The sequence below is a fragment of the Leptopilina boulardi genome, unplaced genomic scaffold (genome assembly GCF_019393585.1).
Source record: "Leptopilina boulardi isolate dan_hultmark-lab unplaced genomic scaffold, ZJU_Lbou_2.1 LbouV2_223, whole genome shotgun sequence".
NCBI lineage: Eukaryota > Metazoa > Arthropoda > Insecta > Hymenoptera > Figitidae > Leptopilina > Leptopilina boulardi.
This window is the reverse complement of record NW_026137778.1, coordinates 309,671-323,902: the sequence shown is the minus strand read 5'-3', so window position 1 is coordinate 323,902 and position 14,232 is coordinate 309,671. Positions and strand designations below refer to the sequence as shown.

Below are 14,232 nucleotides of genomic sequence, written 5' to 3'. Positions count from 1 at the left end.
CTAAATTATTGATGTCAGATCGCAAGATGCGAAAAGAAGACACGACAAGGACGACTACTGTGATTTAAGAAAAAGGTCTCTTATTCTCCATTTCTTCTCTTTGTTTCTCTTTTCTTTTAAACTTTTATACAATCTCCTTGTTTCTCTATCATTTATTCTTTCGCAAGACTTCTCTCTTTAAAAGGAGTCAGATGAAAAACACAAGTGCACAGTATGATAAGGGTACTTCGTTCACATACATGGGTTTATTTCTCGAAATGGTGTGGGATAAAGTTTGTATCTTGTAGTACAGTTATGTTAAAGTTAAAAGTATTTAATATTTATCGTATTATTCATTACATTGATTCTTAAAACATTATCATAATTTCAATTCAAAACACGATTAAAACTAAACTCGTAAATATATAATTCCAAAGTTTGATAATTAAATTAAGCTACTACAAAATATGAAATTTAGTAAATATTTTTGTCAAATTGTCAGTTTGACAGCTGTCAAATTAACTGTCAACTTATTGCCAACTTAACATCAAATTTGCAACCAATGACACCAAAAACCCTTTTATTTTTAAAATATCTCCAGTTTTTTTACGACGTACTTTTATGTATTTTGATGCGCTGATTGCGTGAGAAGCGGGTTGTAACTCGAAGTTTTTAGGTTAGCTGTCGCCAGAGGGGAAAAAACAACAACCGCTTCGCCTACAAAAACACGAGATCTTAGAAACAATGAGAAAATAATTTTTAAATTTTACGGATTTTTTACCATTGTTAAAATCTTGCGAACCATTAGAAATTTTTTAAAATTATATTTTCCATGGATCGCACAATTTTTGCAAAGGTCCAAGTTCTGAAAATTGAAAAATTAATTTTCCCATTTTTTCCAAGATTTTACCAAATTTATTTTTTCGAATTTTTATTTTCCCGAAAATCGTTTTATCTAAAAGGAATTGACTATAATTTTTTGAATTCGAATCGTCAGATTATATAATAAAAATACTTTCGAATTATTACCTATTTGACAGAATTTTTTAACTTCGAAAGAACATTTTTTATAGTTTTTAATTTACCGTATAATCATTTCTCATAATTATTATTGTAGAGAATTAGAATTTTTCATATTTTATATTTTTCCTTTTGTTTATATTATTTTTGATTTTACATAATTAACATTTTTTATAATTTTTTTTCTTCGAATTACCATTTTGTATAATAAATATTTTTTCGAACAATTATTTGTTCTAAAATGTAATTTACCAAATTTATACTTTTTCTATTTTTAAAAGTAACGATTAGCTATTTTATATAATTTTTAATTTACCGAATAATCATTTCTCATTATTATTATTGTAGTGAATTAGTATTTTTTATCATTTTTATTTTTCCAAATAAAAGTTTATACTATTTTTGATTTTACATAGCTATCATTTCTTATAATTTGTTTTCTTCGAATTACCATTTTGTATAATAAATATTTTTTCGAACAATTATTTGTTCTAAAATGTAATTTATCAAATTTATATATTTTCTATTTTTAAAAGTTACGATTTGCTATTTTATATAATTTTCATTTTACCGATTTGCCATTTCACATAATTTCTAAATTTTCTAATTATTATTTATCCGAATTTTAATTTTAACGAATTATTAATATTAGAATTATTTCTTTTGCGAATTACCATTTAACATAATTTTAATTTCCCCTATAATATTTATTTATTCTAATCTCTATTTTCTCGAATCGTTATATGCCATAATAAGAATTTTATAGAAACTCCTTTGTCCTAACATACTTCCGGTCAATTTGAGTACTGTAATTTCCCATCTACATTAATTTCTGGAATTTATCCTCGCTAGGGAAGAATTACAGGAAAAGCTGATTGGCAGCGAATAGTCGCTGATTGAAAAAGCTATAAGTATGCAGCTGCGAATCAGCGACTAACAACTATTTCAATCAGCGGAATACTCCATTTTAAAATAAATTTAAATATTTTCGCTGGGACAGATTTGACCCATGTTTACAGACGGCGCGTGCACTCGAATCGCAGCTGAGCAAAATTTTTTTTTGTTTCATTGTGTTTTTTGCATAACTAAATTTTTTTTTCAGTCAGTTTTATAAAAATGTATAAACGGCTAAAGCGTTAAGGTAATATAATAAGATAAAATAATAATAATTTGATAACTTTTTAAAAATAAATTGTGTTTTTACCAATGCATAATAAATGATTTATGGACTGTTTTACCTATCCAAACTTAAACATTTATTATTAAATAAATAAAATCAAATATTTTTTTTCTTAAAGCCACATAATTAACCTTTAATTTCCCGTTTAGAACGGTCAGATATCTTATTTTTTAAAAAAGTTATGATTTTATTAATGAATTGCTGTTTTTTATTGATTTTCTCCATTTGTTTATAAAAAATAAATGCAACAATAAATTTTTTAGCATTTTTATGATTAATATAAGAAGTTGAGGGTTGTAAAAGGTACCATAATTGTTTTTGAATTTTTTTGAGTACATTAACAAATTAAAAACACAGTGGGACGTTAATGACCCACGTTTACAGACGGAAGGTGTCGAAAAAACGTTTACAGACGAAGGGTTAAAAGTGTCAAAAGATCTATAGTTATAAGTTTTTAATTATTTTTCTCAATTATTTAACCAGTTTTTGTATCACTAAAATTTTATGGAAAATATCTATTTAAAAAATATCACGTCTGTATATTGAAAAAATTAAAAAAAGTTAATTTTAACAAATAATTAATACTAACTTTTACGAAGGAATATATAAGACTTAAATTAAACTCTAAGATTAAAATAAGCAACTTTTTTACTAGTTTGAAATTTCATTGTTAAATATACTAGATTTCACTATTCAACTAAAGTTAATGTACAAATTAATTTATAATTATACAGTCATTTACCGAGTATCATAATTTATGCCATACTGAATAATAAGTTTTCTTTTTAGTTTATAAGGTCTTGTAAGATAATTTTTACCTTAATGTATTTAATTAATTGTTAATTGTTTTTGATTAAATCCACATTTTATTTTTAAAATTCGTAATTATATGAGCTTTTGCCCGTCAACGTCGGGCCTCATCAGATTTAAATACTGAAATTAAATTTACATTTTTGAAGATTGTTATAAAATTAAATTAGATTGACAAACATAACCTAAAACTCACAAATATGGATTTCCACCCTCATTTAATAATTTGAAATAAAAAAATATATAATTAAAATAAATTTTTATGAAAATATATAAAATAAAATCTTATCGAAAATAGAATTAAAATATAAATTAAATTAACCCGTGTGGAAAAGTGATGTGGGCCCCCAGCGGGGGCCCTTATGGATCGCCCTCATGCCATGAGGGCCGCATATGGATGATCCATAGGGGCCCCTCATGGAAACGACATGCTCATCGATGAGGGCGCCCGCATGGGCGATCCATGAGGGTGCCCCTACGGGCGCCCTTATGGGCCCTCACGTTTGCCCTCATCTTGCCCTGAAGTTTGCCATAATGTTTTTTAATCAATAATATTAATAATAAAAGTTAATTAATAATAAATAAGCTTAAGTTATGAATAAATAACATATTTATTTAATAATTATTCAATTTTAAATTAAATTCTTACTCAAATTGAATTTATTAATTAACGTTCTAATTAATTAACTGTCGCATATAATTAAAAGTAATAATAAATTAATTAATTAAAAAATTAAAAAATATGTAATTTATGCATACTATTAACGGATATTTTCATTTTTCAATTAATTCATACATAGAATTAATGATTAAACGCAAACCTGAGAAATAAATAAATCTAACGCATGGGGGGAATCGAACCTACGACCTACGGACTATGAACCTAACGCTTTACCAACTACGCTACGCACGCTACTTCAAAACGAATGCTAACTTCTTGATGCTATTTAAACTTCAAAAATACCTAACAAAGAAAAGTGCTTAATATCATTTAGTTAAAGTTAAGATATTAAATTATATTTTCCAATCAAATGCAATTTATAAAATATAATTAATTATATGCTTTATGATTATTATCATGAATCATCTCAGGTGAATTTTCAAAAAAAGTGTAAATATATTTTTATTAAAAACGCGTTTTTCGTTGTTTTGAATCATTGGAAACATTCATTTTTTGTTGACGAAAAAATATTTGAATTTTGGACTTAGAAAATTTTGCTAATCGATCATGAGGGCGATCCATGCGGGGCCCCTACGGTGGCCCTCATGGATTCGCCATATGGATCAGCCCTCATGGGCCCCCGCCGGGGGCCCCGAACTCTTGAGGGCATGATCGTGGCTTTTTCCACACGGGAATTAAATAAATAATTAAATAATAATAAGAGAATTTAGTTTATTTTGTAGTACCTAATTTTCAACTTTTTGAATAACCCAGGTGGGGTCTAGCTGGCGCTCACTTACAGACTGGGCTAACTTGGGAACTTTTTTACACTGGAAATAATTTTCTCATGATTTTCAAGTTTTTAGCAATGGTCCAAAATCAAAAATTTTTTTTTAATTTCCAATGGTTTCCAAGATTTTAGCTGTGGTTAAAATTTAGTGAAATTAATAAAAAAAAATCCCGTGTGTTACAAAATTTTAGCAATTGTCAAAAAAGTAAAATTAAAAAATTTATTTTTTAATGGTTTACAAGATTTCAGACATGATCCAAAAAGGAAATATTAAACAAATAATTTTCCCATTGTTTCTAAGGTTTTATCAATGATCCAAGTCCTTAAAATTAAAAAAAAAATCCCCATGGTTTGTAATATTTTAGCAATGGTCTATAAGTAAGAATAATGTTAATTGTACCATGAGAAAGGAACATGAACAATGGTTTTTTGTATTGACGAATACATCGATTTCCTGATCCGTGGCACGTCAGTGGATGAAGAAGTCTCTGGTGGTTGAAGTAAATATTTACCCACTTGGTACATGCGCATCATATACGAAATCCAATGCGCATGTGTCAAGTGAGAAAATAACACTCAAGTTATTTATTTAGTAACGATTATTTATAAAGCCTGTCTTCGTTTTTTGTGGCTTGACCATAGAGATTCTTTCTGGCAGACGACATTTTATTAAGTCAGGCAAGTCAAATGTGCATTCAAAATATGAAATTTGTGAAATTAAATTAAAGTTTATCTTCTGATTTAGTTGTTTTGTATGAAAAGGGCTTCGCCCCGCCACAAGCGCGACCCATCTCCAATATAATTTGATAGTGGATTAGGAAATCGATTTATTCATCCCCTCTCGACTAACTTCTAAGTCACACTTTCTGCGCTGCTTTTGGAAAAATTATCGAATATCGTTTATATGTCTCTCACTCCTTGCACAATGTACTATTTTTATTCAAATGATTATTGAAACCATAATCATTTTTCAGAAATATTATAGTATAATTTTAAATTTTTCGACAAAAAATCGCATCTATATTTTTCGGTATACCGAAAAATAGTGAGAGGTGTAAAAACACCTTTAAAAAACTCACCCGAAAAAGATATAACATTTTGGACTTTTACTGTAAATTGCACATAGTAATTTACATTCTCAACTGTGCTTATGTGTCGTCTGCAGTTTAATATTTATTATCTCTACATATCATTGTTATTTCAAATACATAATTGTTTTGTAATTAATTGTGGTTTCAGTAATAACTTTAAAATTCAAAAATATTCGAATTGTAAACTCACTTTTAATATGTTTGACAACCATAAACACAGGTCAGTGTATTCTACTTTATCTTTAGAATATAGTCAAAATATAGTGAAATCAAGAAATCAATTAATAAACTTTTCAGTAACTGTATACCGTCCATGACAGTTGTACTTTGATACCAATTTTGGGTATCAAAAATGATTCCAATTTTCGTATCATTTCTAAAAATGATTTAGGAAAACTGTTTGTTTGAAACCCGTTACTCAGGAATTTTAAGGTCTTTAACCACGAATTTGACATTATAGATTTAACAATTTTTAAATGTCGGATCCAATATGGCAGACTTTTTTTTAAATAATCTCTCTGTAAGTCATGGTATGGTGAGAATATTACTTTCAGACTTGGTAGACTGGCGTACGTTATGTAATAAGACAGAAATTTGTCCGGTTAAAAATTAATCAGCGATTAAAGCCAATCATGATTGGTCGGTTAGGGATTTAATCGCTGCATAACTTTTAACCGGAGTTGGTGAAACTGGCCTTAAATAGATAGTAAAATTTATTACATTATTGTTAGATATACTAAATGGACAGCCGGCTTTGTATATTCTATTAAACAGATAGTTGGTGCTACTACCGGCGTAGTAAATGCTTTTACTGTAACTTTTCTCACCGTGTAATTTTTTCTTATGTGAATAAAAATGCGGCTATGTAATGATTATTTTGTTTTGGTAATTTTCTTAAATTTTGTATTGCATCTTATTTAATAAGATGCAATACAAAATTTAAGAAATATGTATACTCAAAGAGCACTGCCTGTTTAATTATAAAATAAATAAAATTCATCAGATTCGCTTAAAACTCTTTAGGGGTCGTTCATTAATTACGTAAGGATGATTTGGCTATTTTGACCCCCCCCTCCCCCCACGTAAGATTTTTTACATGCATTAGCGCCATTTTTTCTATTGAACGTAAGAATTGCTGGACCCACCCCCCCTCCCCCTAAGAGCCTTACGTAATTAATGAATGGCCCCTTACCGAGGTGTTTTCAGGGTCGCTGATTTCGAATTTGACGTCAAATTTATAATTATTGATTCCCAAAAATCTCTGAGTAATGAGTTTCAAGCGAATTTGATGAATTTTTAACCAAAATCTTCCGTCACGTTGAATTTATAATTAAAAAATTGGATATATGATCTGTAATATTGGATTAGCCATTTTAGCAATGTCAGTTAGCATTGATTCTACACAAACAAACAATTGCTAGCAAGAAAACTCTACTTTTAAACCTTCCCAATACTGGAGATTTTTATGTGAACGGATTACTGAATACCCAGCAGTGTGACCCAAATATTTTTTTTATTTGTATATTGCAAAAAAACTTAAAATCGTAAAAGGTATTCAATAGAACTGTTTTATATTAACAAAAATTTGTTTAGTGACTTATTAAACTCGCTAGTGTTTGATTCAAGATATTACCCAGACAGCACGTAAACTTGCAGCAAGCTTGCCGCAAGCTTCAAATGACCCACCTAACCTAAGCTTTCACCAAGCTTGCCATAAAGTTGCCGAGAAAACTTGCATGGCAAGATTGCTGCAACATTCTGTGCTGATTGGCAAGGTTATTTGTCAATTTTGCACCAACCTTGCGACAAGCTTACCGTGCAAGCTTACTGAGCAATCTTGCGATAATCTTACTGAGCAATCTTGCGATAATCTTACTGTGCAATCTTGCAGTAACCTTACACTGCAATCTTTCGGTCAGGTGGGACTTTTGAAGCTTGCCGCAAGATTGCTGCAGGCTTACGTGCTATCTGGGTATATTACATAACATTAACATGATTAGGTCACGTCACTCAAGGTGGGTATTCGGTAAGGCGAAGGTTAAAATTACATTTACGTTATTTATAAGGGTTCCATTATGTTTTATGATACGGAAAAAACAGTGTAGAAAATACTGTGTAACAATGCAAAATTGTTCTTCTTTAAGCGGAACAACTATATTAATTTCTTCTCTGGAAAAGGCTGTTTTTAAGATAAAATAAAAAAATATATATTTTGTTTTAAAGCAAATTTTACAGCTTTATAAAGCAATTTTTTAAAAGGTTTAATATAAATGTAAATGTATTTAAAAAAATTATTTATTATAAATATAAATGCATAAACAATAATTAGATAACTAAATTTAATTTTCGTTATGAGACATAAGTTTTATCGCATGCATACTTTTTAATATATGCAATATAATTCAAGGTACTTTTTAAATTTTTAACTTTTTTAAGCAATACATTTTTTTCATGTTTATTTTATTTTTTAGTTTCTTCAATAATTAAATAATTTAAAAGTTTTAAAAGGACTATAACTTTAAATGGGTAAAATAATTTTTTAATATAGATTTTTAAGTTACATTGATGTAAAATAATTTTAATTTTGAGTTTACACGTGAACACGTGTAAGGAGAAAATAAAGTGCTCTTATTACGTTGTAGTGTTTGAACTCACCTTTAATTAAGGCGTCTGGTAAGTTAGCAGGCAGTGCAAACCCCGCGGCGTTCGCTCTAGCAATGCAAGTATCTTGAAGGGAACAAGGCTCTTGCAAATTGTGAATAGTGGCTAAGATAGTAGAGGGGTACTTGGCTTCCATAATTCAATAAAGCCGACTTAATTAACTAACTGCTAACTTAGAAGCCTGTTAGCTATTATTGATTTTATTCTATTGAATCCACTTTTTCGTATTACTTCATACAGGTTGAATTTATGTTTATATTATTCTGTACTGGTTGAATTCATATGAAAAATGGCACAAAAATAAAATAGTATAGTTTTTATGTATGCTCTTTCGGGGTTTTACATATTAAAACCCCCATGTATCTTCGAATCAAACGATATTAGCTATATATAAATTTTCATTTGCTTGAATTAAGCGATATTGTTTATATATATGTCAAGACATAATTAATGAAGAAAAACATCTTTTCTGTTTTCAATAGCCTTTTTAATTTTGTTTTTAACAAAATGTATATGTTTTTAATTGTAAAAGCTATTAGCTTACATCTTTGTTGTCAAAAATTAATATTTTACAAGATATGATTATACATCGATTTAATTAACCAATTTTTAGCTATATTATAGCTAAAAATTGGTTGTCTCTCAGCACCAGGACCATCAATTATAATCGTCCTCGCTATATTTTTTTGTAATCTACACGTAAAAATATATAAATTTTAATTACTTTAGATAAAATTTTCTTAGTTTTTGTTCGAAAAATACATTTCTCCCCTAAAATTATCATTTTTCTTTAAAAATTTGATAAAAATTAATCATTAATTAATCATCCAATCGTGCTCACATCTTTTTCCTTGTAATTTTCACGCAAAAATACATTTATACACCAAATATGAACTTTCTGGGTTGAATATTGTGTGCGCTAGGTGGATAAAACCTTTTTTTCGACATTTTTGATTTTTCCTTGACAACGCTATGTGTAAATCGATCCGAATCAAGTTCGCTATATTTTTCCTGTACTTTTCACGTAAAAATACATAAGTGTACCAAATTTGAGATCATTATGTCAAAAGATGTGGCCGTTAAGGAGGGGAGGTATATAGTCATTTTCAGGCATTTTTCTTAAAAATTCATGGTTTTTCCTTGACAACGCTATGTTAATTAATTCAAATCAAGTTCGCTATGTTTTTCCTGTAATCTACACGCAAAAATACACATTTGTACTAAATTTTAGCCCTCCAGATAAATTTGTGTGGCCCCTATGGGGGGGGGGGGGTACACGATTTTAAAAAAACCGATATTAATAGGGTTCCGAACCAAGTACGAAACCCTAAAAAGCTTCAACTTTTTAGGAGGGGGATCAGCTATTTGTAACAATTTGTATAAAAAAAATGTCGTTAAGGTATAAGTTTTAAATTTTTTAAAAAAATGTTTGCACCATTCGAAAAAGAAAGAAAAAACCTTTCGAAAACATATAGGTCAAAATTTTGTTCACTCTTTTATACAATAGTTATGATTTTTCAAAAAATCCACTTTTCATATTTGACAAAAATTTTAATTCTCTTCTCCTTTTCAGTTTTTGATAAAAATTAATAATTTATGGGTCAAGTACTCACTCATAGCACTAAATGTTATGCAAATTGCAGCCTGATCTGAGAATTTTTTTTTTGAATTGGTACACTTTAGAAATTTTGCCTCTTATGTATCGCTTTGACTTGCCGTCGTTGGGGTTAATCATCATTGAGTAGGGGAGACCAGAGACACTTGATACAAGAGGAATATTTCCGATACGGTCGGTTATAGAAATGGAGTTCAAGGAAAAAGTGATCAGTTTCCATATGCGAACCAGTTGAGATATCGTTAGAATCCCTACGAGATTACACGTAAAAAATGGACACATTAATTTTTTAGACTCAAAAGTATGAATTTTTCCACTTAATCTTTTGTAAATAATTATTAAAATACTTTTTTTAATTGTTGTTTAGGATATTAATTCCATGAGGATTTATAAAAATGCTTTAGTTATTTACATAATGTGTAAATTTTTTAATGAAGTGATAAAGTGTATTAAAATTTACCTAAGGGACGGTTGATTCAATTTTCTGAGGGACAATTAATTCATGCTTTAACTTATGGAATTTCGTGAGGATTGTCACAACTTTTTATAAATCAAACAAAACATAGTTCTAGGGAGCTTTTGAGGCCTTTTATTGATAATTATGTATTGAAAATGAAAGTTTTTATTCATATATTTTTTATTTATTCAAATTGAAATACAATTCAAGTTTTTTTTATTGTTCTAACATTCTTTTGTACTGAAAATGATAAAAAGTTACTAAAAATGACATAGCCACACAAAAAAAATGACCGGGTTGGGAGATCAAAGTACCCTACCCCCATGTATTTTTGGCCGCTGAACACGAATCTGAAGTCCGTTTTGCTCCTGCACGTGTACGTTTCTTCACAACCTCAAAAAACATTTCACATTTTTGGTGGCATACGATTTTTTTAAATTGATGGATTTATATGAAACTGGGTATTTAGGGGTTTTTGAGGTCGCTGATTACGAATCTGATGTCAGATTTTGAAAATTCAAATAGGCGGATCCAATATAGCGGACGAAAAAATTAAAATTATTCGGATCGGTTTAAAAATTGTTACTCGGGGGTTTTTGGGGTCGCTGATTAAGAACCTGAAGTCAGTTTTTTAAAATTCAAAATGGCTTATCCAATATGGAGGACGAATTTTTAAAAAATTGTTGGATTTTTATGAAACTTGAAATAAACGTATAAGAAGTATAAGAATACGGGACCGTCGTGTTGAATTATAAAATCTGACTTCAAATTCTCAATCAGCGACCACAAAAAACCCTCGGTATCAAGTTACATAAAAATCTAACAATTCTTTAAAAATTCGTCCTCCATAATGGATCCGCCATTTTGAATTTTGAAAAACTGACTTCAGATTCGCAATGAGCGGCCCCTAAAACCTCCAAGTAATAAATTCCATAAAAATCCAACAATTTAAAAAAAAATCACCTAAGTAGCACGAAATATTGCTTAAATGTCAAAGTGATATCAAGCGGGAATATTCTTGTGACATTTAGGCGATATCATAATGTCCGCTTCATAGGGACATTCCACTGTGATGTTCGCGTGACATTTGTATGATACTGAGGGAATATTCCCGTGAAATTAATGTAATATCCCACTTGATATCAACGTATTCAACTAATATTCCGTTCTACTTAAGCATTAATTTTCAAAGAAATTGTCCGCTATATTGGATCCGCCTATTTGAATTTTCAAAATCTGACATCAGATTCGTAATCAGCGACCTCAAAAACCCCTAAATACCCAGTTTCATATAAATCCATCAATTTAAAAAAATCGTATGCCACCAAAAATGTGAAATGTTTTTTGAGGTTGTGAAGAAACGTACACGTGCAGGAGCAAAACGGACTTCAGATTCGTGTTCAGCGGCCAAAAATACATGGGGGTAGGGTAATTTGATCTCCCAACCCGGTCATTTTTTTTGTGTGGCTGTGTGATTTAAAAAAAATTATTTTACATCTATTTAGAGGATTCCCGTCACTGCTTCAACTGACCCTGGCATAGAGGCAGTTGAAACAATTTACAAGGGATCACTTAAATGCTTCTAGTTATTTAAATAATATATGTAGAGCTAAAAGAATTATGTCCTTTCAAAACTAGATAATACAAATATAATTTAATCACTTTGCCAATCAAATAAGAGTTAAACTCTAATCACTGCAGGAGATTTTCTCAAAATTGTATCGACTGTTCCTGGTCTCCATTACGGTTGGTACTTCTAACTAAAGTCGGCGTGCAGTCGAGATTTGTAGGTTCCAAAGGGATTATATATGGTTAAGGTCAAAGGAAGAAAAAGAGAGGGTTAAAAAAATGTAAAAATCCTACAAGGATAAACATAAAGAAAAATTTATAAAACTTTTAATAAAAAAATATAATAGTCAATATATTGAGATTACTTTCATTGAAATTTTTTCAATTTGTATTTGCTAAACAGCAAAACATGCTTTATCTTAGCAGCATTGCTATACTCATAATCTCTTTCATGGTATTCGCCCACATAACAGCACATTTTTCAAAAAATATTATTATAAAAATTGCTGCACTGATGGGGACATTTTAATATGTTTAGCAAGTCTCCAGTAAATTTACGGCAACCTTCCTGAAAAGATCGTGTTATGTGGGCATTCGTTTTAAACAAATAAAATGTGAACGCTGATTAGAACTATATTTCTCTCTACTACAATCTAAGGAAGCTATTTTGGCATTATTTCTTATAATTTCCATACGCAACTCTTCCTCATAAGTTACGGGACTCTAACACAAAATTGTGTGTACAATCTTTATTATACGAATGAAAAGTGCGATGGTTTGTGTGAAAAACGTGGAATAGGGAAGATAAAAATGATGAATGTGTTACAGAGTTAAAACATTTTCAATGATTCGATTGCAACAAAAATTAATTCTTTAATTTCTATTTTTACAAAAAAAATGGTTCTTATTTTTCAGGAGCTATGTTTCTAAATTCCTAAGATGGTAATAGCTTTTTATTTATTTACGTTTAAATGTGTCATCGAATTTCTTTCGTATCCCGGACTAAGATTTAAAGTTTCTGAATATTTATGAATCAAATTTCCCATGTAATATTTTCATGAATATTGTGAGAATTTGTTTAGATCACTAATTAAGGTCCTTGAAAACAAAAATTGAATTAAAAAATTATGTCAAATGTAATATACATATAAGAAAATGTATTTATACTATTTTAAATTTTCACGTATACACCCAGAGAAATATGTATATTTGTCTCAAGGTCAAGTATATTTTTATTTAATTCAAATAAATTTTATTTATCTCAGATAAACGCAAATAAAAGATTTCTCTGTGTGTAATTGAAATTTCTTTTTTTTTGATTTAAAGAATATAACATTAAAAATGAGATTTATATAATTCGATTACAAACGCACAATTTATCTGCTTAAATGTTCATCTATGTGACAGAAATTCACTTACAAACTGTAATCCACTCTTCAATTGTACAATTTTGACATTGAACGAAACAACACCAATAGAATTTGCAGCGACACTTTTCAATTCTGCGCTGTCGCACAACATTGTAACCTCTACCACAACACAAAGAAGCACATCCGTCCCCAGCTGAGCTTGTCCTATTACATCTACGCCCTGTTGTACCAGCAATATCAGCAGTTTGATCCTTTTCACAAAAATTTGGAGATCTTTGATAGTAGAACAATTGCTTAGATAAATCGCGAACTTTTATTTTTCGCTCTCCTATTTTATTTGGTCGCTTTCGATGTTTTTGGCGTATTGGTCTTCTACGTCGAGAGCCTCTAGTTTTCGTTAAGGGAGTTATACTACCCAAATTACTTTGCGAAACAAGTATAGCTTTTCTAAAACGATCCTTTAGAGTTTTGCCTACAACTCGAAATTCTGATGCTACCTTCCAACAGGTTTTTAATTCACAAGAACCCGACATACCGTGGCACTTGCATCGAACCTGCATTGTATTTGCAACGGCCTGAAAATAATGTTATTGTTATTATCAATATAAATTGAAATTTAACTTAATTTACATTATTAATATCGGTCAATAGGCTAACAACACTTTATTATAGAGGGAATAATATAAATAATTTGATGCAGGAGTCTATTAAGACTTCAAGCTTAGTCTACATTGCGGCTACAAAAACGTGAACGTCTACTTCTGTGCAGCCAATTTAGACTAAAGGTATCATGTTGGCGTGAAAGCGTCAGTAGAAAGTGAAAACCACGTGATAAAAGAGATAAACAAATATCACTCTCTCTTTCCCACACATGGCTTACGTTTTTCGCCGCCCAGTAAAAAATAAAAGATGCAAGAACAGCGGATTCCGGTTACAAGATCAATAGCTGGTAAACGAATCCGTGAGAATCTCGGATACGAGCAGTTTTCGGTATCCGAAATGATGTAAAGCTTGTAAACGCACTGAAAC

At 29.8% G+C, this 14,232-nt stretch overlaps 2 protein-coding genes across 10 annotated transcripts in view; both read right to left on the bottom strand.

The window, feature by feature from the left end:
• The window catches only part of LOC127279794 (neither inactivation nor afterpotential protein C), an 80,247-nt gene extending 71,943 nt beyond the window's left edge, over positions 1-8,304 (bottom strand). For 8 of the 9 annotated variants that reach the window (XR_007842696.1, XM_051302368.1, XM_051302369.1 and 5 more), the window contains exon 1: positions 8,187-8,304. The gene's annotated coding sequence lies outside the window, so the exon portion shown is untranslated. The remainder of the gene's footprint in view (positions 1-8,186) is intronic. The other variant, XM_051302371.1, reaches the window with a different exon arrangement.
• A 3,430-nt stretch (positions 8,305-11,734) lies between these two features.
• Positions 11,735-14,232, bottom strand: part of LOC127279812 (protein Wnt-10a) — a 51,418-nt gene continuing 48,920 nt past the window's right edge. Inside the window, exon 4 of the mRNA XM_051302404.1 lies at positions 11,735-13,778. Coding sequence (XP_051158361.1) covers positions 13,245-13,778 — 534 coding nt within the window. The 3' untranslated portion in view covers positions 11,735-13,244. The remainder of the gene's footprint in view (positions 13,779-14,232) is intronic.